Source organism: Chenopodium quinoa, unplaced genomic scaffold, assembly GCF_001683475.1.
Source record: "Chenopodium quinoa cultivar QQ74 unplaced genomic scaffold, ASM168347v1, whole genome shotgun sequence".
In the NCBI taxonomy this organism is placed as follows: Eukaryota; Viridiplantae; Streptophyta; class Magnoliopsida; order Caryophyllales; family Amaranthaceae; genus Chenopodium; species Chenopodium quinoa.
Window position 1 is genome coordinate 673,466 of NW_018744593.1, and position 27,363 is coordinate 700,828.

The 27,363-nt window shown below is 34.2% G+C and overlaps 2 protein-coding genes across 2 annotated transcripts in view; one reads left to right on the plus strand and one right to left on the minus strand.

Annotated features, from left to right (window-relative positions):
• Positions 1–9,083, plus strand: part of LOC110699586 (brefeldin A-inhibited guanine nucleotide-exchange protein 5-like) — a 29,164-nt gene extending 20,081 nt beyond the window's left edge. Inside the window, exons 26-33 of the mRNA XM_021877089.1 lie at positions 274–440; positions 551–762; positions 853–1,019; positions 1,974–2,090; positions 3,839–3,975; positions 6,485–6,818; positions 7,385–7,480; positions 8,572–9,083. Of these exons, the coding sequence (XP_021732781.1) occupies positions 274–440; positions 551–762; positions 853–1,019; positions 1,974–2,090; positions 3,839–3,975; positions 6,485–6,818; positions 7,385–7,480; positions 8,572–8,634 (1,293 nt within the window). The 3' untranslated portion in view covers positions 8,635–9,083. The remainder of the gene's footprint in view (positions 1–273; positions 441–550; positions 763–852; positions 1,020–1,973; positions 2,091–3,838; positions 3,976–6,484; positions 6,819–7,384; positions 7,481–8,571) is intronic.
• A 4,365-nt stretch (positions 9,084–13,448) lies between these two features.
• LOC110699587 (LAG1 longevity assurance homolog 2-like) lies at positions 13,449–22,919 on the minus strand. Its single transcript, XM_021877090.1, has 7 exons — positions 22,760–22,919; positions 21,774–22,020; positions 20,033–20,247; positions 18,532–18,687; positions 14,854–15,039; positions 14,591–14,769; positions 13,449–13,938 (listed from the first exon to the last, which is right to left on the minus strand). Exons 2-7 carry the CDS (start codon positions 21,888–21,890, stop codon positions 13,919–13,921), a joined length of 873 nt encoding a protein of 290 aa, XP_021732782.1. The 5' UTR covers positions 21,891–22,020; positions 22,760–22,919; the 3' UTR covers positions 13,449–13,918.
• Between the last annotated feature and the right edge of the window lie 4,444 nt (positions 22,920–27,363).

Here is a 27,363-nt window from a genome sequence, read left to right on the forward strand (position 1 = left end):
TTAGATGAAATACTAAGAATAAGCTAAAACTATTGTTAAGAATCTAAAATAATACCTCAGTGTGTGTGTGTGTGCTGGCTGGACTTTCACAGAGGCTGGCCGCTGGAATGTTGCTTTTAGTTTATGTTTACACTTGTCTTTCTATTTCTGCTTTTAGAATGTCACTCACCATTTTTCACTTTCTCTAATTTTGTATGCTTACTACATGCTGATTAAATTAATTGGTAATCGAAGCCTATTTCATAATAAAGTATCAATTTTTCTATTATTTAGGAAGTATCTTTTATGCTGCCACCATTGCTTAGCTTACTGCTGGATTGCGCCAAGAAGACCGACCAATCAGTAGTATCTATAGCACTTGGTGCACTTGTACATCTCATTGAAGTTGGCGGACATCAGTTCAGTGATACTGATTGGGACACTTTATTAAAAAGCATAAGGTTTGTACCTGCTTTTCTCCGTGTGCGTGTTTCTTTCTTTATTTATTATTATTTTTTTTTTTTTTTTTGTGATTCAATTCAAGTTATGTATTGCTTTCTTTGACCTACAGAGATGCTTCATACACTACACAACCACTTGAACTGCTGAATGATTTGGGTTTCAAACAATCAAATACACCTAAACATCTGGGGGATTCGAAGACTGATGTAGGTGATGGGGTGTCTGTTAATTCCATTGGCCATGAGTCTGTGGATAGCAGACAGATAGATGGTGATAAAGGGGACACTAATAGTGCTATCTTGCATTCAGAAGTATCTGAAGGTCAATTTCCAATTCCATGTTGATAGCATTCATAGCAACTTGTTAATCACAATGGACTGTGAAGCAAAGCTAAAAATTTAAATTGTGCAGGATTACCATCACCGTCTCAGAAGTCCACTGATTCTGGGGATCAGCAGAGGAATCAGAGCTTTAGTCAAAGAATAATGGGCAATGTGATGGAAAATCGTTTTCTCAGAAGCTTCACTTCCAAGGCAAAATACGACGAAGTTGATGTTGCTGTGCAATCTCAAACAGAGGTAATCATGTAACTCAAATATCTGAGAAGAATTTGGATGTTTGTAAAAATCCTTAGATTGTAATTTCAGGGGTCCACATCGTAACAATAAAATTGCAATTGTAGTAATAACATGTTTTGACAAATTGGGAATAATTCTATTTCTTCACTGTTTGGAACATTTATTTCAGAGTATGCTTGAATACAGGGTATAGTACCCTTTATTTTAAGTTTAAAGGTATCTATATATCTGATGAAAGTATCAAAAATCAATATGCCTAATGTCATTAGTGATCAGTTGAATCATGCTAAAACACAAATGTCTATGACGAGGTTGTGGTGTAATTTAAACACATGTTACGAACAACTTTTATGGAACATCTAGTTGAAAATCCTTTTCCAAATGACCCCTGCATTCAAAAACGATCTTGATTTAATTCCTCGACTCCACTAGTTCACTCTATGTATTTTGTCCCAGTGTCCTAGAATTCTTGATTTAGTAAAGTTTAATCCAGGCCAATTTCAAAATTAGGAAAAAAAAAAATCATCATTATTCCTTTGCTGAGAAGAGCCATTCATGGTGACGAACCCGAAATGAAAACCTTAGATCTGTAATTCAAGCACTTTGATACAGTTATGAGGCTTAAAAACATAGGACTTTTATATGGAATGTGGGTTCAAGTAGATTTATAATTTTTTTTATCAAAACCTATGAGTCCATTTATAAGGGTTCCTTCAACAAGTTTGAGCTTTATAAATCTTTCCAATTTAAAATGGCTACCTCATTAGATGCTTTGGTTTTATGCAAACTGCATGTTTATGCTATAGTTTTTCAGCTAGATTACTCTCAATTACATTGCACATATATTGTTACCTGTTGGTTGACTGTATTAACATGATTCTCTTACTATCAAGTTTCTTACTATTTCAATGTAAACTCATATTTTGTTTTTGGTTTGAACCTGTTCAACATTAGTTGCCTGAAACAGTAGAGTTTGATACAAAGGACGAAGCGGAAAGCCTATTGTTAACAACGATTAGGGGTAAATGCATCACCCAGTTGTTGCTTCTCGGTGCAATAGATAGTATTCAGGTATGAAGGATATACTTAAAGTTAACTGTTACTGCTCATTTATAATACATGTGCAATCTTTGTTACTTATTCCTTGTAGGAAAAAGAGGTCCTGTTGGCTGTAGGAAAGAATAATTCACGATTAGATGATTTTGAAAGCACTATAACTTCGTGTTTGAAAGGCACACCTAGGCTCTTAAGCTTAAGCTGCTGCAGCCCCTGGGCAAGGCATATATGATGAGGCACTCAAAAAGGCACAATTGCTGCATTAATATATTATATGTGCAACCATTTTTTAAAGACATAATTTTAATTCAAAAAATTGAACACTTTGATGTAGTGCACGCCTCATGCTTGCAGTATTCTTGTAGGCTATAGGACCCTATCACCTTAGTGGGCCTTGAGCCATTCAAACCTTGCTATATTGGGTAGATTTTCCAAGGAGTTCTGCCTTACCTACCGCATTGCTCTTCCTATAAAGCGGGAGCTTTGTAATTATGTGTTGAATTATGAGATTTTAAGGCTATGCTAAAATCGTGCTATCTTTTTTCAAAGATTTATATCTAACGCAATCATTTTCTGAGTGATGGTTAAGCTCTTAGGAAGCTGTACATACAGTGTTAAATGGAGAAACAATGTGTTTCTGCATTTACATTAACCCTGTTGAAAGCTAATTATATTTAAAGCAATTTTGAGAAATGTAAATTCATTATATGTTGACTATCATTATTTAGGGTAAAAGTTTGTTGTACAGTTTAAATTAGGGCCCAAACAAAACAAATGGGTTTTGTTTTTCAATTGATATCTAAACTGAATCAGGACTACAAAACAAACCAAACCAAATTAGGACTACAATACAGTCGAATCCAATTGATAATTCTATGTGCTTGTTCGGGTCCAATTTGACATTCTAAAGCTGATCATACTTAAATAAACAAAAGATAGAATTTTGCTAAATGAAACTAAAAAATGAGCAGTTTAACCAGGATTACAATATCAGTCATTAATAGTAAATAATTACTAAGGCCAGCTGATTAGTGATTACACCATAAAATGAAAATGAATTTTTTACATAAGCGACTTTTTCCTGTCATAGATTTTAAATAAATTACACAGATTAATATGAATGAATAATGTATTGCATATGAAATTTTTTTCTCCAAATCTAATGATTGACTTAAAATGAGATGAAGGAAGATACATGAGTGAGGGAGGGTGTGAGATAAGGAGATGAAAAATAATGAGAATGAGAGAGATTAAATATATATGAGTATGGGGGATGGTTTATGAAAGTGGATGAGACACTGTTTTCTAAGAAGAGTGAGGAATAAGTAAAATGACTCTTGGGAGAGAAGGGGTGTCTTTAGGGTTAAGAGCAATATTCTTCATACAGGCTGTGGGGGCCCCAATTTCAGTGTTTTTGAAAAAACTGTAAAGATAGTTCATATAAAAGTTTGGTTAATTTGGTTATAGATTGGATCCGTACTCATTTGATCTAATCAGAAAATCCTATTTTCAAATAATAATAAAAATTAAACAAGAATTGAGTCTAAATCAATATGAATTAAGTAAATTCAATCTGAATTACCTTGATTTGGATTGGATAAGATTTTATTGGATTTTGATTTTTATCTGAAATACCTTTACCCCTGGCTTTTATGCTGCAATAGTGTATTTGAAACATCTTGTCCAATATGCATTGTTCATTTTCATACAGTTAGTTCTACATTAGTCTACAAACTCAGCTTTATTTATGATTTTTTGTGCAGAAATTTTTTTGGCCCAAGTTAAAAGCCCAGCAGAAGGTCACCATCATGGATATTTTGCTATCAATATTGGATTTTGCTGCTTCATATAATTCATATCCTAACCTTCGATTGCGCATGCGCCATATTCCTGTGGGAAGGTAGCTTCTTCTTGATTCAAGCTCTAAAATGAATTTTAGTTGCTTTATTTTCTTCTAATGAGGAGACTATCATCTGTGCTTTGAATTTCTTCAGTTACTTTCAGTACATTAATATGCAGTTATGCTTTTAAGAACTATTGAGAACTGAAGTGTTCATATTTTGACTCTTGAGCCCTAACACTCTTATATATTACTCATGTGTAAACTAGGTTTGAGCCTGAGTTTGACTTGAGATTTTAACAAGCCAAACCCAGCTCGGCTGAAAAACACAACTTTATTACTCGTAATATAAAAAGGGTAAGAATGTAAGACAATTAAGAGAGAGAGAGAGAGGGGGGGGGGTTTCCAAAAAAATAAAAAATTAGAAGTGAGTAGAACCAAAAAAAAAAAACAAAAAAAGACTGGGTATTAAAGAAGTACATACAATAGTACCGAAAAAAAAGGAAAGCGTATAAACTAGTGTGGGACTACGGGAATAATATATTAGTAATACGCTAATGTATATATACTTTGTAGTTGGATTGGACAATTAACTTGAAAAAATATAACTGAAGATAGGGGTAGTCCTAGCTTTTGAATATTAGTGGGCTGACAAAGCTGGTAAAAAATAATTTCTCCCTGAATCAATTTAATTCATTTTGAAGTAGATAACTATTCCATAATATAGCCATCTTCTCTTAACTAATTTGTCAAATTCAGGATTCTACATCATTGCTAAAATATAATTATGTTGTTGGTAAATAATCATGATCAGTCATATATTTGAAGAAATAAAGTAATAAGCAGTGATTCTTTAACACTACATGTATCAAGCTCCTCAGCTCTTTTATGTTTAACTCTCTTTCCATCTTAGTCCTTTCTTTTTTGTTCTACTATGCTTGATTCTTTTAGGTCTACTCCCTTATATCTTACCCTCATTATGTAAATATGAAAGTATTGATGATTGATTTTTTTTTACACTTATATGGTCATATATGAAACTAATTAGTGAACACTAACACAATTATTTTATCAATTCAAGTTGTCATTGTTAGGTTGGATCGTTAGATTGTACAATTGCAAATTGTATTAAGAGCCTTACATTTCACTGTATTTTCTTGGTAGGATCATAAAAATCCTACAATTATTCTGCTTAGAATAGGGATCAATCATGTATTTTGGGATCATAGATTTGTAAGATATGAAATCCTAATAAAGATTCTTTCAATGATGCTCCCACGACTATCAATCAAAGGGATCTTATTTTGCTTGATGATATATAATACAAGCAAGTTCATTTGCTTCTTACCTTCAACGCCATATTCGACCATCAAATTTTCTCAACCTAGATGCTTACAAGGTTGCTTAGTCCCAAATCGATAGATAACAAGGTGCTATAAAAGATGAGTTACAAATTTAGAATCTGATTAAATAAAAGGTTTTACAATGTTTCCTAGCCATAAGTTGGGCCGGGGGTTGCGTGGAACTTAAAGTCTTTTACGCAACCTGCATATAACACAAACTTGTACCTTGAGCTGACGTATTTTTTAAAAGTGGGCTAGGCTTCATGAGTTTACGTTAAAGCTGCTTTTAAAATTCAACTTTGCCGAGCTCAAAAAATTTACGCTTGCTGGGTTTTGGGCTCATGCTGAGCTAGGCTAAACCTTATCAAGACTTGAAGGTTTATTGCCGCTAGTGTAACCTGTGCCTGCCTTCAATTCCTTAATAACTCTGCAGACTCCTTTGCAGTCATGAATTTGTGTACACTAAAGAAGATGATGAAAATGATGATCTGAACATAACTTTTATTTTTTTATCCTGCAGTCGAAAATCCTTAATATGGAAAACAATTTTTCCTAATTAGATTCAATCCCATTAAGTCTAGTGGCTCCCCTCTTTCATGTTCTGCTCTACAGTGCACATTGGCAATCTTTCTTTTGTACTATCTCCATTTGCTAAAAGACTACTATCAGTATGATGAAGTGTTTGTAGTTCCCTCTACGTGATTTTATAAAACAATTTTCCTTGTAAAAAAGCAGTATGATTTGGAAATGATTAGTTGGCATGTACAACTAACATGCAAGACTATACTTCTCTTTTTTCCAAATTGCTCTGCAAAGGATTTTCCCGTGTAAACTGTTCAAAGTCTAAAAACAATATTGTAATGGAAAATACAGCTCCAGGTAATGGAAATCTATAGTTCCTAACTTATGTAATAGTGTGATGCAATTGACTCGTGACATAACTCTTACTTTATGTTTGCCAATTCAAATTTTACAGTTCTGTATAAGTAGTTAAGCAATGTGTGTGTTGCCTCTACTTCTCTATCACATAATTTTGAAGAAACCTAAGGATCCAGTGGTTTCATCTCCGATTCTTATTGAATTGTTGCTTACTTTTTCCATTGCTTTCCCTTGACCTGAGAATAACGCTTGATAGTTAATAGTCGATTCTTTCATGTAATTGCTGCATTCAAAATATCTTTTCTTGAATGATAAGGACATTTAGTAACACATGTTGAATCTTGCAGGCCTCCATTGAACCTTCTACGCCAGGAATTGGCAAGCACCTGTATTTACATGGATATATTACATAAAACCACCTCAGAACTTGATACTACCGCAGAGAACAATCTTGAAACAAGTGACATTCAGGTTTCAAATGTGTCCACAGCTGAGAGTGACCTAAATACAAGGGCCTATTCTTCTGCAGATGAGAATCTTGGCCGGGTAGCAGAAGAGAAACTCGTATCATTTTGCGGGCATATGCTGAAAGAGGCGTCTGATTTTCAGTCTGCTGTTGGTGAGACTACTGATGTGGAAATTCATCGGGTGTTAGAGTTGCGTTCTCCTGTAATTGTGAGGGTAAGTGCATCACTTTTAATTTTGTATTTTTGCGCTTCCAGCCTTCTTGAATTCATAAGCAGTTGCCACCGAATCAAAAATCTTAACCAAATGACCATTAGATTCAAATTCCTGTTTAAATGCTTGCTATTCATGTGTGAAGTGCAAAATATTTGATTGTACTCAATGCCGTAAAAGCAATTAACATTTGGCTATACGAAGTTTTCGATTACTATTTTGAGCTTTTATTAAGAATTACAGCAACTACTATTAAAGAGAAGAACCTCAGCATGCCTGAGTCTTTTCCCAATAACCAACTTCATTTTTAGGTGTACTTGAAATGCAATTAAATTTTTTCAAGTTTCATCTGAGCCTGAAGACCCCGCCAATTTTGGAATTTCTGTAATTTTTAATTCTTAAGAATGAAATTATGCACTGTTTTTTAGTAGCTAATGTTAGTCCTCGAGTAAAAAAAATAAAAAATATATAAATAGCAGTATCTCCAAAAATTTTACATCTCTTCCAGTGTAATTTCCTTGTTAATTTTATGATGCCCAAACTGAGAGTTCTCTGTCTTTGACTTGCAGGTCATAAAAGGCATGTCCTCTATGAATAGTCATGTATTCAGAAAACACCTCAGAGAGTTCTACCCATTGCTTACCAAGCTTGTGTGTTGTGATCAGGTGATCATCTTACTTGGTATTGGATTCTTTGTAGATCTATCCATGTGTGTTTTTTAATGAATTAAGCCGCGAGCACCAAGTTCTTTGCCACTGATGTTTGCTGGAAACAATCCAATGATAGAAATTGTATCCAGTTTACTGCTATTTTAAAAAGGGTTGCATCACAGTATGGCACATATATATGTTTCATCCAATTGTTTTTTTTTTTTTTTTTTCCCCTTCCCCAGTATTATTCAGGCTCTCTGGGATAGTAATTAGATTTACAACCTGGTGTTAAACCACTATCAGGGTGCTGCTCTCTGGGATAGTTATTAGATACATAAGGATCTTATGGTTTGCAGGTAGCGGTTTGTGACCTACTGACCTGAACAACTTATTTCTAGTTAGGATGTTGGCTGTTTATTTTGAAGTAGGCTCCATGTTTTGGTAGGCAGGGAAAAAAATATTAGTACTCACAGGGCACCCTAAGTCAAGGTGTGGCCAGTGATTGCATTTGGAGTCCATATTGATGTCTCCACAGCCACCTTTCTTTAAGATTGCTCCCAGAGTCCCTGATAATTCTAGCTCCTCTTTATGGCACCAACCTGTCTATCAAAGAAATCCCCCAATCTCTTTTACTTTCTTTGCACCAATTGCTGTTGCCATAGTATGATTTTATTTTATTTTTTTTGTTTGTGGCAAATGCTTAATTTGTTAGTTTTGATGCACTAACTCGTAACTCCCATAAACTACTACCTCAGTTACATATTAGTTGAAACTTTGGAATATTTCTCTCACAAATAATACCCAAAGTTGCAACATATATGTAACGGAGGTAGTACAATAATTCACAATCAAAATCCAAGACACTTATCACTTTCACATACTAGAAGATCGAGAGAAGTTATTTAGTGTGAAACAACTGAGCAATAGTTTTGTGTAAAAGGTAAAATGTGTGCTTTGTTTGGTTTACATTGATTAAGTGGTGCTCTGAATTATGAGATGGCATGTAAAAGTTACGCATCATAGAGGTCATTGCAGTCCAGCTAATGTCGATTAACTTTGAAGTCTTTTTTTACATGGTGAAATTCTGACCATTGAGCTTGTTTCAGATGGATGTTCGTGGGGCACTCGGTGAACTTTTCAAGAGGCAACTTAGCACTCTATTACCATAATGATTTATGCTTGCCGGTCCTTAAAGCTGCTCAGATTGGATGCAAAACTTCTGTCACCATTGCAGCTCTTGTGTATCAAATTTTTTCATATGCTCCATACACAGCCATCCATACATTTTTGGATGATGACATTTTTGCCTATTGTTGTTTGTGCATTCCCTCTGCTTTTGATACAGTTTAACAAAACTCGAGTTACTCTGTCCGCTTGTGGACATTTCCCCTTAATGCTCTATACACTAGGATAAGTTAAGGTTGGCTGTTATGTATAGTTGTAATTGTAAAATGCTGGGGTATTAATTACAGTAGATAGTTTGTGTTGAAAATTTATATTACAGAGTAGTGTATTAATAGGGTTTAACTAAGTTTTACTTTGAACCCTGCAATGTTTTTGCCTTTTGCAGCTTTGTGAAAATTCATCTCTAGTACTGTGATATACATTAGTCGCAAAAGGCCATCGCAAAAGACTCCTTAAAGGACTGGCCTTTTTTGGGTTTGTATGGGCGATGCCCAGTTTCTCATATTGAGAAACGATTTTGGTATCTCTAGTGGCAAAATCGAAATATTTGTGCCTTGGGAATTGCAAATAATGGTTTTATATATTTCTTGTTTGCTGACTAGACATGTGTGGGGGCTTTGATGAGTTGTAATGGTAGATGATTGTATGGGACGACGTCAAATGTGAAAGTTAACAGTCCATTTCGATATCTACTTTACCCTGTCCAAACAAAATTGAAGGTTAGGTAATTCTTTCATGTTCCCTGTACCGCTCTCTTTCTCACTGTGGAAGTTGGTTTTTGGTATCCAAATACAGTATGTAGAAATTAATTCATATATAATTCTAGTGTTTAAAAACCGTACCAAAAATCAAATTACTTTAATGATCAACTTAACACAGTTTGCAACGAAAACATAGTGAAAATGGAAAGAACTACAATTCTACTAACACCCATAGCCGCAATGACTTCCACCTTAATAGAATTCGCATTTCCGCAATTTTGGTCCGCTTGTAGTATCACAAGGGGAAGAAATACGACCACCTTTGTTCAATTGGGAGTATTTTCTTTTTTTCTTTTTTTTTTTTTTTTTTTGACGTATTTTTAGTTGAATTTGGACTATGAAAATTATGATTCTTAGCTTCCTCGAAAGTAAATTGTGAAAAAAAAAAAGAAGGAATAAATATACCCCCATGAGAAACAATACTTGCTAATCAATATGAGAAATTTGGAATTACCCGGATTGTATATAGATTTCACAATAAGCTTTATATATATAATATAATGACAAATTAGGGTGAAAAAGAGAATAAAATGGCTTATCATTAGGTAGAGTATTTATACAAAACCTAAGCTTATATGATAGGAAACCATAAATATTAACCATATATTCTCTAAATAATATCTTAACATAAGTATCCTAAATATATTATTCTCTTAATGATATATACGGAAAATATATCACACATATATTTTCCGATATCTCATATCACTAACACCCTCCCGCAATCGTAACGGCAGTAACACGAACGTTGCGATTGAAAATTCTTCACTTTGGTTGAAGTCGAGATGCACTACTCTGGTGATGTCGCCTTCAAATTTTTTTATTTTTTTTTATTTTTTTTTTCTTGAATGATGAGAACATTCAGCTTTTTGAACCCATTAATTATCAACCGAGCAGGAACGTCATTCTTTTCAAACCTGCAAAAATAACATTACAACGAGAACGTCTCTTTTTCTCGAACTCGTCGTATTTAATTTGGTTTTTCCTGAGCAAAACCGAGCTCCAATCAAATATTGGTTTTTCAGAGCAAACCACACTCAAATCTCTTATTGGTTTTATTTTAGAGCAAAACCAAACTCATATCCAAAGGAGCAAAATTATGCTCAAATCAAATCACAAACCCTATCTCACAGCACAAGGGGAACCAATATATCTGGTCTCCTGACACAAGAGAGCCATTTTTTTTTTTTTACTCAAATCAAGGTCAAAGCTAATACCCTAATTCAATCACCCTCGTCAACTAAGGAAACCCACAAAAAAATTCCTCCCATGATTTAAATGGAAGCATCACAAACCACAAGCAACTAAGTCTCAATAAAAATCAAACCTCACGCATAATAAATATTAAAAGAAAAAAAAAACTATAATTTTGGCTATCCAACCGATGGGTTTAATATTCTAACCCATCGGCAGGGGGACAATTTTTGTAAACACTCCCAATATCTAACCTGCTCTTGATACCATGACAAACGGGTATGGGCCACATCCGTCACAAGTGTCCACTATACAAGTCCAAGGAGGTTCCACCTCAAAACAATATGGCAATATTCCAATATGATAGGAAACAATGTGAAATACACGTTCGTGTTAGCCTTATAAAATGGACACGACTTTCTCTTTTCTTCAATGTGAAATACACATTCCAATATTCCTTTTCACTTTTATACTGGCTCAAATCACAACACAATCTGGGCTCTGATACCATGACAAATTAGGAAAGAGAGAATAGAATGGCTTGTCTATTATTAATCATTAGGTAGAGTATTTATACAAAACCTAAGTTTATATGATAGGAAACAATCTTCCTAAAAGATATACTAACCTAACCATAAATCTTAAAGATATATTTTCTAAATAATATCTTAACATAAATATCCTAAATATATCATTCTATTAATGATATATACGAAAAATATATATCACATATATTTTTCGATATCTCATATCTCTAACATATAATTAGTACGTACAAGGGATTTTATATACTTTGGGGAGCTAACATCTACTTTAAGTACCTGGGAATGAAGGAAATGACATATTGGAGTTCCAGGGTGAACTCCAAGTGCCTTCAATCCTAAATGATGAGGTTTCGTTATGACATATTGCAATGGTGTCCAACCTATTTCTGGTTTTTTGGTAACACCAACCGAGACTTAAGAAACAAGCTCATTCCCCCATGGCCGCCTTCGACCTTACAATGGCCCTGAACACCTTCAATAACTGTGTTTTGCAGAGAAGTATAGTTAGAAATGAGATGAGGAAAGCAGCAGCCATTATAATATTTTTTTTTTTTTTGGACACTGAGAAAGCTCTATCTAGTTCACCACCTTATATACTTGTACGAAATCCCACTTGCAAGCTTCGAATTCAACACGTTATTAATTACTGCCTACATGCAGTTAATAATAGACTATTTAATGATGCCCACTTTTACCCCATAATAAGGAATATTGTTACAACCCACTTAATAGATTCCTCCATACTTGCATAACTTGGCATTATTAATAAACTATCTTCATTAGTTAGTGCTTTTATCTTCCAATATTGATTTCCGCTATTGTACATCAATGACAACTTCCTCAACCAATATATATTTATTGAGAGATAAATAGGATTACTCTCCGTGTAAGTGATCCCAATTTACACATAATTCATTAACCAATATAAAAACTACACTTGGCACTAAAAGAAGCTTTGTTGCTTTTATAAAGTTAGAAATTAATTTGTTATACAATGAAATTGTTAATTAGTAAAATTATAAGCTCTATAAAATTTTCGTTGAACGTTTCTTCATTTTATTAGCTATGATTGATGGAGATGAATAGGTCGTTATCATAGGAGAAAGAAAGCATAAATTATTACACTCCAAGTGTTTGAGAAAATGACTAAGCAAAAACTATACATTGAGACGGTTCTAACAAGTATCCTCTATCCCACTATTGTGTCCCATTCCGTGTACCATTCAATATTATTGGTCCACATCATTTTAGCTACATAATTATATTTAACTACTAATCTTTCTTTCTTTTCTATACAATAAATTATATTTAAGTACTAATCTTTCTTTCTTTTCTGTACGATAAAGTTTAATTCAACTCCATTTAAAAAAAAAAAAAATGTTTCTTCTAAAATTTAACATAATTTTTCTACCTAAAATTCCAATGGCGGCTTCTTATAAGCCATTCCCTCACTAGTATACTGAACCAAATACGATGGAGTCACTAGATCACCCACAATATATATAATTGCCACAACGCTTGTACACTCAAATTATATATATCATTGATTCAGTAAAGTTGGATATGACAACATAACAAAATTACTTCTCAGCATGTAGTATATATTTTATTAAATTGAAATTCGGTACTTTGATATTTACGGATGCAATTAGAGAAAAGAATGAATGAATTGAGGTAATTATACACAAAAATTAGAACTCTTGTAAAGTTATGGAGGTAGTACAAAAGAAAAAATAGTGGAGTTGAATTAAACAAAATTGTATACAAGAAAAGAAAGAGAGATAAGAACTAGAATACAAATTATGATTGCTACTAAAAGTTAAATCAAGAAAAGGAAATAATTAAAATGATGTGGACCAATAATGTTAAATGGGACACAATAGTGGAATAGAGGATTCAGACCCCCATATAACTATATTTAAATTCATGTATAAATCACAAACATTAGTCAAGTCAATGTAGTGTGTGTAAATTGTACAAAAGTTAAATTAAGAGAGAATTGACAACGATTCTTATATTTATTTGGGTACAATGTTTACCAAATTACTTTTTACTCATTTTGATAAATATTGTTTATATATTATCAATTGAGCAGGAAACACTTTTGGGTGTACTTTGCTCCTCGGTGTAAATAATAATTTTCATAAAACTGTAATTACTGATATATAAGATGTTTTGTTAAATGTTGTCAAACTGATTAATAATAACTTTCACAATAACCGTGCATGGCACGGTATCTAAACTAGTATAGCTAAAAACTCAAGCCACATAACCAGAACCCCAGCAGCACAGATAAGGTTGATATGAAGAAAATCCCCAATCCAGCATGCATAGTACGAGTACAATATCTTCAATGTTGATACTTGTAGTACTACAAAAAGGCCAAAACTTGTCCAAGATTTAATGAGTTATCATGAGCGAAAACATTCAATATTTTTCATTAATCACGTACTTCATCTGACAGTATGTAGCTCTAACTGCACCTTAACCAGCTACCGAGTAGAGGCAGCTACAATGGAAAGAATCGCTGCACTTTACAATATATGGTTTCTAATTCTGCGTAAAGGATGTGACGCTTGAGATAACAATCATACAACATGTTATCTATACAGGAAAAATTTTAATCCAATGGAAGCACTTCATCTCATACCATATCCAAGCTGGGAGCCGATTCAAGAGCAATTTGAGATGTGCTACATTTTTCCAAATGATCTGTATGCAGATATTTTCAAGATCTAAATTGGATTAACTGTACCAAAATTTTCCACCTATTCATCATCCTCTGAATCTGCAGTTAAAAAGAAGATTATGTTACACCTGAGCATACCAATGATTTAAAAGGTCAGAAATATGATACAAAAGAAAGAAATTTATAAGAAAACAATATGTCCATAAACAGTAACACAACATTCAATATAATACACAACTGAAAGTACTTGTTGAGGACTTCCCTACAAAGTACTTCCTCTGTTCATTAATTGTTATTCTACAAAGTTTCTGCATGTTAGTTAAGAATAAAATATAGGTAAACTGGGTTGAATAGATGGATCCATGCGATGAAGGAAAAGAAAAGGAAAGAAGTCTCACGGCCACAAAAAGATGAGGGCATAGAAGTCTTTAATAGAGGAGGAGACTACCCTCCTAGAAGGAAAGTGGAATAACTGATACAATTACAATCCATATGGAAAGTGGAACAGCTATTAAAATATGTAAAGTTACACCTGAAATACATGTTGCTAAGAACTACAAAAATTGAAAGAAAAAAGTTACAGTCAGCACTGATCACCATCACTACTACAATGTACTCATTTCAGACTACAACTTTAATTGTTCTTTTGTTCCCAATTAACAGCATATTGATAAACAAGAGCATAATGCACTGAGCTCTGCGGTCCATAATATAAATTGCTTAAGGGATGGGGGGAAAGAGAGAGGGTTACCAGATCTTATATCTTCCCCAACTTTTCCTTTATTTTTCAGCTGCCGCATTATCATGGAACATATGAGTATCCACCAGTACACATGGAAAATAAGCAGCATAATCAACATGGTATTGTAACCATAGTACCGAACTTTATCATAGGGGTCCGAAAGGTTCAAGACCGTACAGAGATCAATGCTGAAAAGATCAGACAACAAGTAAACAAAATGACAAAATATTTACCAAGTCCCTGAGATCAGGGAAATTGACAAAGGAACAGACCTGGTAGCTCTAATTGCCCAAAAAGGAAAGAATATTAGCCGTAACATGAGCCATGACAGAGCGAATAAACCAAAGAACACGCTTGCTGCAAGCTCTTTGTCAGAATATTTGGAAATTTTAGCAGCTTCCATGAAAACATCACTTGCATCATGCAGAGCTAAGACAATTGATCCAATCCTGAAAAAGCTGCCAATAAACAAAAATCTACTACTTCAGGAAATTGTTAGTAAACTACTATTTCAAACATTAAGTTGACAAATTCCATCCAAATATAACGGTTTTATGGGCCAAAAGTTTACTTTAGATGCCAGAATTACAATTAAGTAATCATTGGTAAGGACAAACTAGAAGCAACACCTTTGAAGAGGACTCTGCCATAGACGAGGAATCATAATTGGAGATAGGTTCTTACCACTCAAATTTCCTAAGAGTGCAGAAATTAATATCTTGGGTGCCCTCTAATAAACTTTGAACATTACAATTTCTAATAAAAGGATGCCAGAATTGGGAGCCTAGAGTTCAAGACAAAACTAAGACTTTAAAAGAAACTATTAAACTCAGCAATGCCAGTTGGAAAAAAAGCAGCCAAGTACTATAAATATTGACACAAAATGGAATTTGAATTCTCTTTTACCGGGATATTAAACGGTAAAACTTGAGCTAACAATATCAGTAACCAACTCTCATTTTGAATAGCTAATTCTAAGACATGAATCAGGGACTCGAGATGCAGCTTGAGCACTTCATAGAGACATATGTGAACATAATGGCCTAATAATAAACAGCAAATGCCGTGTGTCACTAAATTGCAGCATTAAGAAGGTAAAATATATAACTCTGGGCCTCTGGGGTAAAGAGCTCCAGCAGCACATGAGCACAAGTAGAAAGTTACAACTCTTACAAAGTACAATATCAGATATACTCCTGGTGAGACTGATGACAGGCAACAGAATCAATATAGATGACTCCAAGATCAGTGCTCGGGTGTTATTGTCTCATTAACTCCCTCACATAGTTACTGTCATTGACCCGTTCCATTTAGGGTCCACAAGAGTACAAGCCTAATGGTCAAGGCCCATCAGCTTCACTTACCCTAATACCCTAAGAACCAAGGTAAAAAATCTCAGATTCTCTCTACCCCCCTACACATTACTCAACTACAAACTCCTTCAGGTACTAACTGGAGCATTGGTGGCACCACCTTGAGACTTGGATTCATGTGTTTCATATGATCACACTGAGTATTCTTTGTAAGATCCCAAAACTAAGACCCGGATCCAAGACCCATTACCATCCACTCCTCCCAAAACTAGGTATCATGTGTTTCACATGGTAACACTGAGTATTAGTTGTGGGGCATCTTAAGATATAGGCACCTAACAAGGAAGGTCAACATTAATGGTATAAGCTGTACCATCAGATCCTTTTAAGATTTCTTTAACCACAATCTAAGGTATGCATATCAAATATGTGCCTTTTACTCAAGCTAACCTACAGTAACTGAAGCGTATAATGCTATACCAACAAATCAACAATTCTAATGCAACAATTAACTATAAAATGATGTTCCTTTCTTTGTCTATGTAATGGCACAATACCCAGTGGAAACCATTCCCAGTCCATGTGCATTTTTCCCAGAGATATTATTGGATCGATTTCAAGAAAAGAATAGGATGACAGCTCAAAAGAACCATACAATATTGAAGATAATAACTGATAGCCTCTAAGTTTTCCCCTATGATCTTCCCCTCGTTCTAGATTATATCTTACCAACCCAAGTGCTTGAGCTAAGACAACCTGTTGTATACATCAACATTGAATCAAACACTTTTCTTCCCTTTGTTAGGTAATAACCTTAAATGTTAAAAAATACAAGTACTATAGCAATGATCAGACCCCCAAAGTACCTATCCACAAAAATAAGAAAAGGCACGTCACTACAGCACATGGCAGGTACAAGATTTCCTTGCACATTCTCGCCTTTTCAAAGCCCCTTTTGCAATTTTACTTCATCATCCTTATCCACTATGGTCCACCTCAGATTGCAACATAAGCAACTTAGTAGTTGCAGGAAGTCAAACAATAAAAAGAGAATCCTAGAGAGAAGGTAAAATTAAAATAATGGCGTGTGCAATACGGAGGAAAACAGACTAGAAGTGAAGAGTATTAAATGCTTGCTGATCACATATCAACAACTGAAAGCTATTAGAGCTTGTATAGAGCAAGGCACTAGTAACACCACAGAGGCACAGAGCCTGCCTTTGGTTACTGAAGACCCAAATATCTCCACCTAAACATACAAACCAGCCCTTGAACAATAATATCTCTCATTTGGTGGCGGAGGGGAAACTTCAATTGACATGGTCATGAACCACACTATCACCAAAGACATAATAGAGCTAGATTAAGTGTGCCAAGAATAGGCTTGATACCAAGAGATGCCCAATCATGTGATGCAAGCACAGGACAAATGCAAAAGACATAGTTGAAGCTCTAGTTCTCTAGGTGGCTTAAACATAAACTAACCTCCCCCAAAGGATTATCCTAGTAATATGTTTTTATCTTAAATCACAAAGTGCCAAAAGAAATTCGATCAAAAGAGGGAATCCAGAACATTAATTTCCTAACAAACCTAAACCTTCAAAACAATGTTATTGTCATAAAGTCACCATTAAACTTATGCCATCACCCTTCCTGCATACCAGAAAAATGATTCCAAACCGTCCTCAATCCTGAGCACCAGAAAACAATCTAATCAATATTTTATCTTCCCAATGCCTTCCAAGACTTGGTTGTGGAAGAAAAGGCATAAGAGGCAACTTCAAGAATAAACCATCACCTATCCCAAAAAGGCATGGAAACCAATCCACCCCAAAAAAAAAAGGTAAAATCAGGCCCGAGAGGGTTGAAGGCCAAAATACTCTAACGGGGCTTTTACCTAAACCTAAATTGAAAGGGGGGGGGGTCTTTATGGACTAGTATAAATCACACGAAAACCAAAAATAGCAACCTATCAACACGTCTTCACTTCAAATAATCAATGCCAATTCCTAAAATCTAGTTAAAACTTAATCACCCCCAAAATCCTCTTCAGTAGCACAGTTGTGCCTAAAAGCCCTTCCTACACACCAGAAGATGACTTAATATCAATTCGCAATCCTCATTGCAAAAAATTTAGTAACCACTCTAATCAACTATTTTGTTTTCAAAGCCCCTTTAACAAAGTTCTTGGATAATAAATTAATAACACATAAAATAAACGAGCACTCCCTCCAATCTATCTCTCTCTCTCTCTCTCTCTCTCTCTCTCTCACACACACACACACACAGATAGAGAGAAAAATTGAGAGAATTGTAATGCCAAATTGAGACGCAAAATCCAGTGACACTTGCATGGACACATATTTAACAAAAACTATCCTCACGTTAAAGACAATCAACGAGATCAAGTAACTTCCTTTTCCAGGATTTTTTTTCTAAGTAATTTTGCATTCCTGAATCTTTCCAAAAAAAGATAAGTACAAGGATGTGCAGAACTGCATTATTAGAAATGATTCTCCAAATAAATATTATGTTTCTCAAATAAGCTATCATTGAACCATCACATCAGTAAAAACGGATACATCTACATATAACGTAGCATCAAACAAAATTAGTGAAAAATATTTGAGTCAATACCTTGTCATATATGAGCAGCTTATAAGAAGAACAGTGATTATATGATGAGACATCATTACTGCAAAATCCTTCCTTCGAGTTTCCCATGTAAGAAGGGCAGCAATGCTATAGATGTAGAACCCACATTGGCACATATAGAATAGTTTCAAAGAAATTCTGGAGCAAACAAAAAAACCAAGTGAGCCAACCAGATTTGAAAGAGTGAGATATATCATGTGAGTTGCATCAAAATGATAATTAAGAATCACACAAAGACCCCAAAGCCTAGAGCAGCTTGATCTAGCTATGCAATCAAACCCTCATGTCAAAGCATGCCCTTATAAAAGTGCAAGCCAACACATACAGGCATCAATCAAATTTCAAGCATTTTAACGATGCTGCAAATGAATAACCCCAAAATACTGATTCTCTTTCCTTAAGGTTTTAAGAAAGTATATCATATAGACAATATGTCACCCTGAACAAAAAGAATTGTATCACAAGAGATGGGCCAAAATTCAATCTACAATGGAGTATTGTTCAGTAAAATGCAGTATCATAGGAGCAAATTTTATTGTTCATGAATATTGAACTTTTTAGGACAAAAATGCCTCATAAAGTAATTGCCAACATCCCAACAAAAGACACTTGTTGCTGGTAGTGGTGAGAATCTAGTTGTTATGATTGGATTTGATCAGTAATTTTCAGCTGATGAATTATTCATTTTAGTTCGGATGGGCTTAGGCGTTCGGAGCAGATCATATTCAAGTTTATCGACAATTAGCTTATTATGATAAATAAATCAATATTAGGCATATTATTTTTTGGATCATCTTTGGTTAGGTTAATGCAGCTTCAGGTTCTGCTCGGATGTGGGTCAGGTAACTGAGTAGGGGTCCCTTTTTCCAAAAACTATTTCCCCACTAAATGGACAAATGTAGTAGCCTAGTAGGATACCAAAACTGTAGAATACTCAGGAAATATTTCAACACTAATCTGTATAACATAACTATGTAACTTTAAGCATTAATAAGGAAATTTTACCCAGTAATGGACACGGCAGCCACTTCAGAATAGAATAAATTTCTCAAGGCATAGTTAGCAAGCTCAGAGTCTCGATCCTGTGCAACAAGAATACATGTGTTCTACCTATTATTCAATCCAAAATGATATTGCCACTATGAAAACAAGTCTTTTCAACTACTCCACTAATATAACTGGAAAAGAAATACACACAACAAATATGCCCTCTCCTCCTCAAATTGTCAAAGCTTATATCATGAGCGATAAATACATTGTGTCGCCTTATCTCAAAAGATGGAGAAAAAAAGAGATTAAATCCTAGATATCACATATTCACAATCATAATACACTAGTAGCTTTCATGAATTTGTCTTAGTAATGTGAAAAGAAATAATATAAAAACGTAAAGAAGACATTATCCACTTATTATACAACTTTTAAATGCAAGTATGTCAAAGCAGATATAGAGGTTACTACTCAATAAAAAGTATAGACTCACTTAAGCTCTTGATTCGGCCATTCTTTGAAATACTCCTTCGAATCTCTGAACCATGGTTCATAAAAGATAATGCAAAGAATTGATGCCTCCATTGTGGCATAGTAAGTCAGCTTCCATAATGACTCAGAGCACTTTGCGATTTTTGCTTTGGTAGCCTCGTCAAACTTCAATGGAGCAGCTTTCTTACTCAAACTCAATAACCATATGGATAGCCTCTAAAATAAATAAATTAAAAAAATTAAAAAATGATGTCAAACACTCTTTAGTTGAATTGGAATACCTATCATTGCAATCCCAGAATAGTCAAAGATATTAAGACGACATGAATCAAATAGCTTGAAGATTCTTATTTAGGCTGAGAAAATGAAGATTGAGGTATTTTACACCACAGAAGGAAGCTTTAGATTTTTTTTATCATTCCATTTAACTTTTACATCTGTTAATTCTACGCAACCAATCAAACCATTTTTTTTATTGTTAAAATCAAACAAAGTTTTTCCTTGCTGTTATGTGAAAAGAATTTCCTCATGTATTGTTTAGAAATCTGGAATGGGTGGGCCAATGGAAATCAAATTTGAGGATTGAATCTCATTCAATAAGTAAAAATGTCAGACATGGCCAAAGTAATTAACACATATCTAAGAGATGTAATACAATTTATACAAAGTTTTCTCTACTCTCGTGTTCTCTTTCTTTTGTTAAATCTTTGTCCCACAAAATACTTCTCATTACTCCGTTGGGATGAGTCCACTTAATGTAAATCCTTTCGTCTTATCCTGATACTTCTTAAAAACATTATGGTCCCCAATTATGAAAAACAATAAATGAAAAAAACCCATCATCTTTTTTCGTTCATTTGTACTCAATAAAATTTTACCACCTGTACTCTCTTATACTATGTACTGAAGAGAAACGATCAAACTATCATTAATTCATTACAAGACATGGCTTCTACCGCAAAAACTGCTATATGCTACATACTTCAAGCTGGTCAAAGACAACTCGTAACTCATACAGTAATAATTACATATGCCTAGCAGCCTAGGTCTCTTCCTAGTTGATACCATATCTACAACCATAAACATCTCATATGTACCACAGACTATCGAGAATATATACCTGTTATCTTAGGTCCCTATTGAGGTGGTAGACTCGGTTATCTAAGTACATCCTACGCAATTTATATTAGAAAGTTGTATAAATAAAAACATGGAATAATAGGTAACCAAACATCAAAACACAACCATTCAGTTGATAGTCAATTTGGTATAAGAAAATTTTCTAATGGATTTCTATGGCTAAAAAGGATCTGCACCACATCTCCTAAAATACAAGCATGTTGGAGACTCCAACATCTCCTAACAGGCCTTCATTATGAAAATCATGTAACCTCATTGAGATAAGTCACACCTCTGAGTGGTAATATAGACAACTGCTGATATTACAAGGACATTTTTAAGTCAAAGCACAACATTCCAGCTCATTCTAAGTCAAAGCAAACAATTACAGAGCAATACACATATTCGTCAGATGTTTAATTCCATTCCTACAGACATAACACTATTGCACTTAACAAATAAGATACTGAAATTATTGAGTTACATATAAAAAATTATAAGAGAAAATGCATCACCCATCTTAAAATTAGTACTAAGAAAGAAAGCAATCAAGTAACATTATAAGAAAAAAATGCAGAGGTACATTCAATGGAATAATAGAAAGGAAACTGAGAGATAATTACACGGAAAATGAATTTGTCAAAGAAGAATCTTGCACCAACGAAGAAAACAGCGAAATATATTGCTACAATGATATGCCATGCCTCTGGAATACCACTGGATTTCAAGAAAGGTTCCATGGAAGAATCAGAAGCTTTGAAATGTTATCACTCTCACAAGTCAACCAAAGTAATCAAATGGATGCTATTGGCATTCTATCACATCATGTACAAAATTTATACATTTGAAGATCCAATCAGTCTTTGCTACCTGAAAGAAAAATGCCAAAGGCGTATCCACAATGTTCAGACGGGTGGAGAAAAAACAAAATTATTAAAAATATCAATAATAAGTAATTGAATTCAAAATTACAACCTAATGTTAAGATTGCCATTGCTCAGATTCCAAAACATATCTCTTTACACACATTTTTTTACACACCCAATCTTATCAAATCCTCAGTTCAATGATAACTTATATTTCGTATACGAATTAGTCAACCCCAGTACTAGGAAATCACTATAAGTTTGCTAAAACGAAACAAGGGATATGAAGTATAATACTAGATTAAAAAGAGAATTTACTGAGAGAAACCCTAACAGCAAAAACTAATCTATATCCATCAAAAATCCAAGGTTTTCACCAATGAATCCAGTAGTTTCCTTTTCTAACCCATCAATCACATTATCGTTGAACATTAAAATCAAACAATTGAGAAAATTAACATACATTTACATTTCATCATACATGTTATTGAATGAAAAACGATTTGCAACATAAATCACGTTAAATTCTTCTCGCTTAAGAAAATGAACTGCAAATTCCTTAGCAACAAAATCGATCGTTGTAATAAACATTCATAATAACTTAAGTAAATCAGTAATTATAACTAATAGTTCAATAATCTGCCTTAGAAGAACCCTAAATTAACTAGTAATGACAATTACATTGACGATTCAAACTAGATTGTGAAAATGAAATCCAATGATTAATATAGAAAACATGTTACCTGAGAAGCTGCTTCAATGGAGGAGAGAAAGCTCGGAAGGCGCTTCAATGGAGGATTCGGAGTACGCTTCAATGGAGGAGAGAGAGGGATGGGTGCAGCGATCCAGCGCTAACGTGAAAAAGGCTTCAAAGAGTAAAAAAAAAACATAAAACAAAACAAACACAAAAAAATATGTAAACATAACAGGAATATTTTTTGATTGTTTTTTTTTTTTTTTTATGATACGTATAATTGTATAGAGTACAAGTAAGGTAGTTTACGTCCCGTGTAATGCACGAATATAACTAAGATCTTGTTTCATCAATCAACATTAATGCAAAGACTATTATAATTGCTTGTATAAATTAATAAAATCAATCTACAAATGATGCAAAGACTATAAAAATTATAAATTAATCAATCTATACATGATTTATTGATTTTGTCACGTATTTCAAATTTCATAATAATAATAGCTGCGTTAATCAATTAAAGATGCGTGCAAAGTTAATAGTGTCACGATGTATGGCAAAATAAGAATAATTTAGATGTAAAGCTTTTTATACAACTACCTTTAGTTTATCAAAATGAAGTTTTCATTAATTGTAATAAGGAGCTTTCCTCCACCTTTTACAAATTTTGTTAATTAGGGAAATACGTTAGACAACATTTTTACACTTCTACAAGTCATACTACTTGTGCTTTAGATATCATACATGCCAATTTATGGACATCTCCTATTCGGAGCTCTAATGGTCATAAATATTATTTGGTTTTTGTCAATGATTAACTCATATTGTGTGGACTATACCTCTTGCATATAAAAACCCAAGCTTTTCCAACTTTCGTAATTTTTTGTTAATATGTGCAAACTCAATTTGAGAGACCTATTAAACCTTTTCAAAGTGATCATTGTAATACCCTGGAAATTTCCTTCTTTTAAAATACTCATTTTACTCTAATTAAAACCCTTTTTAGGAAATAACCAAAATATTACCGCCACTGTAATAACGGCTAAGACTATTTTTCAAAGTCACACAGCGAAAAACTAAAAATTAAAACCAACTTTCAAACTAAAACTTGAGTTCACAACCTCAAAACAAAAGTAAAATAAATCGTTCACAAGTTTGAACCAATTCAAACATGGCCCTTTCAAAACCAACTTAGAAATAAACATAACAAGGTTAGTCTATAAGCAATAAACCAATAATTCAAAATATAAAACTAAGAAAGCAAATTAAGTAACTCTCTGCAATCATTCCCTTCATGCTTCAAGTATCTGTCACTTTCTCTGTATTTCATCCCCTGAGCTCACCATATAAATAATGGGTCATAGTAGGGTCAATCCAAAGGAAAGCCAAACACAAACATAAAAGTACGAATCAGCAAAAGCTGAGTACATATACACCACACTAACATGAATATTCTAACATCAATAAAAACAATTAAAACATGCTCGCCATACAATTAAAAGTCAACTTACCTTTAACTCATAATTAACAATATTAATTATCAAATAATAATTTTGGATTACGCATCAAACGTGTTTCCTTCCTTAAAAATAGCCCATTAAATATTGAACTTCCAATTAGGGAGCTACCTCAATTGGCACCTACTATGTCACCTTGTGACGGAATTTCAGCACATTAATAATAAAATACAGTACAACGTCCTGTACCCCTGTAGAAGCTATGATCAAATATAAAGTCACATAACTCCCCCCCCCATGTGTTCATACTCAAGGTGTATACGTTCCAAGAGTTTTGGTGCGTATCCTCTTACACTTTACGTGATTTATCAATTTAACTTGTGATGACTCCAACCAATCAATCAAGAACAAACATAACAACATTCAACACATACTTCCAATTCATTCTTGAATTAATTAGTGAGCACATATTGTTTATTTTAATTAAGGTTCCTTGCCTAGTTTTGTGCACAAAATTGCACGATTACTACCTTGGTGCATAAGATGTACTAATAAACTTCCTTGACTCAAACTCAACTTACATGACTGAGTAAACAAATAAACTAACATCTTGACTCAACTCCAATAATATATGGGTGAGAAATAAATTCATTAATCATGCTCAATAATTCTAACTTTAGCTCTTTTCAACATACATAAGCCTCAATTAGGCCTTGTTTGGTTCAACTTATTTTTACTGATCTGATCTGATTGTCTGATTTGAGCAAACTTTGACCTTAAGTATACGATAATCTATAAGGAAAAAATATATCATGTGGAATCTTGTTAGATTCGTAATAATGTGTAGTTTATTAATATGTAATTTTTCACAATTTTTTCATTACGAAATTAAGAATATTTAGCGATAAAAAACCGCACATAAAACGATGTTCTGATATGAACTTATTTTTTTTGATCTGATCTGAACTTATTTTTTCTGAAATAAGTAAAAATAAGTTGAACTAAACAAGGCCTTATTAAGTTCATGTTTTCTTGATACTTGAAAATAAAACATACTTCCATGATTCATACATATTCAACTTGTACCATGTCTCAAATAACATATTCACATGCTTGCATAATAATTCATGCTTCACCAACATCAATTCCAAGCATATAATCAACTAAACATGCTACTAATTCATCACTTGAAACATACGCTACAATCCTAGCATAATACTACGCATACACAAATATCACTACTAGAAAACAGGTCATTTCCGACGGAAAAATTCCGTCGGAAACACCCCTTTTCGACGGAAATTCCGTCGGAACCGGTTGTCGGAAACCCTTTTGTAGGAAAAACGGCCTTTTCTGTCGGAAATTCAGTCGGAATAGTGTTTTCCGACGGATTATATCTTGTCGGACCCTAGTTTGACTAAAATCGTAAGTCCGTCGCAAGCTTACGACGGAAACTTTTCCGTAGGAAGAAGAGAATTTTCCCTCGGAAGTGGTATATTCCGACGGAAAATTCCGTCGGAAAATCCAATTAAAAAAAATAAAAAAAAAGCTCACACCAGCCCCACCCAGACCCACCCCTGCCACCAGCCCACCCCACAGACCCGGACCACCACCCCCACCCCACACAGACCCCCCTGGCCCCCCATACACAGCAAACCACCCACCACCCACCCACCCCATACACCCACCACCCCACCCACACAGCAAACCACCGCCCACCACCCACCCACCCCACACAGACCCCCCATACACCCACCACCCCTAACCCCACCGCCACCCCGTAACCCACCACCCCAACCCCACCACCACCACACCACCACCCACAAATAAAACCAAATTAACCCAAAAAATCCAAAAAAAACAAATTCACCCAAATAAATGCAAATTAATCCGAAAATTAAACAACGAAAATTAGAAATTAAACAACCGAAATAAGCCCAAATAAACAAAATTATATTAACACAATTTATTTAAAAAATACCGAAAATTACATAAACCGAAAATTAAACAACGAAAATAAAAAAAATTATATAATTACACAATTATAATTACATTCAAATTGATGTTGCTTGTTGCGGCTGATGTTGTGATTGATGTTGTGATTGATTGTTGTTGTTGCGACCCCCTTTTTGTTGATTGTTGTTGTTGTAGAAGAGGAGATCAGAGAGGAAGAGAAGAGGAAAGAGGAGAGAGAAAGGGAAAAGATCGAGAAGAGAAGAGGAGATTAGAGAAGAAGAGGAAGAGAAGAGGAAGGAGGAGAGAGAAAGGGAGAAGATCGAGGAGAGGAGAGGAGATCAGAGAAGAAGAGGAAGGGAAGAGGAAGGAGGAGAGAGAAAAGGAGAAGAGGAGAGGAGAGGAGATAGATAGGGAAAAGAGGCGGAAAGGGAGAAGATTAGGGTTCCCAAAGGAATTTTCGGTTTTTTTTATATATAATAGAAAGTTCCGACGGATTTTTCCGTCGGAAATTTTTCGACGGATAAAAATCCGTCGGAATATTTGGGTTTTTCAAGGGAATATTCCGTAGGAAAATTGCGACGGATTTAAATTCCGTAGGAAACCTAACTTTCTGACGGAATATTCCGTCGGAAGCCTATTATTCCGAGGGAAATAATTTTCGTCACAAGGATTCCGAGGGATTTTCCGTCGTAACGAACCGTTTCCGACGGAATGTTCTGACAGACCCTAATTCCGTCGGAAAATTCGGATTTACTGACATAATTTAGGTACGTCGGAACGATTCCCTCGGAAAACGGCCTATTTCTAGTAGTGTATTCTTATGCGCATACGTGCCTTGAATAGTGCCTAAACTCGGGCATACTCGCTAGAAATCACCTAGCTCAAAGCTTCCTTCAAATAAGAATACATAACTATACTTAATCCACTATTCTCACAAATTTCCAGCAACTATAACACTCTTTAAACCTTACTAATTAACCCAATTTAATGGGATAAAAGCCATAACCTTTTCTTTAAGTGGGTACTTTAAATCCTTTTAAAAAGACTTAGTTTTTATTACTTAAATAAAATTCCGACATACTTATTTAATATTTTTTTTTTGGGTGAAGAACATACTTATTTAATATAAAACATCACTAATAGGCTAGGAAATCATATTTAAATCATTAAAAACCTTTTTTCCTTTTATGGGTAATCAAACCCTAACACAATAACTAAAAAGTAGTGTGTATAATTAAAT

Bases quoted from the DNA above. Each gene is read 5' to 3' on its own strand.
- LOC110699587 (XM_021877090.1), bottom strand. From the start codon at position 21,890: ATGGAACCTTTCTTGAAATCCAGTGGTATTCCAGAGGCATGGCATATC. The intron at 15,040-18,531 runs GTATTGACTCAA...GTTTATTGGCAG, and splicing joins AGCTGCTCATATATGACAAG to CTTTTTCAGGATTGGATCAA. The intron at 13,939-14,590 runs GTAACCCTCTCT...TTTTAACTGCAG, and splicing joins TGGGGAAGATATAAGATCTG to ATTCAGAGGATGATGAATAG.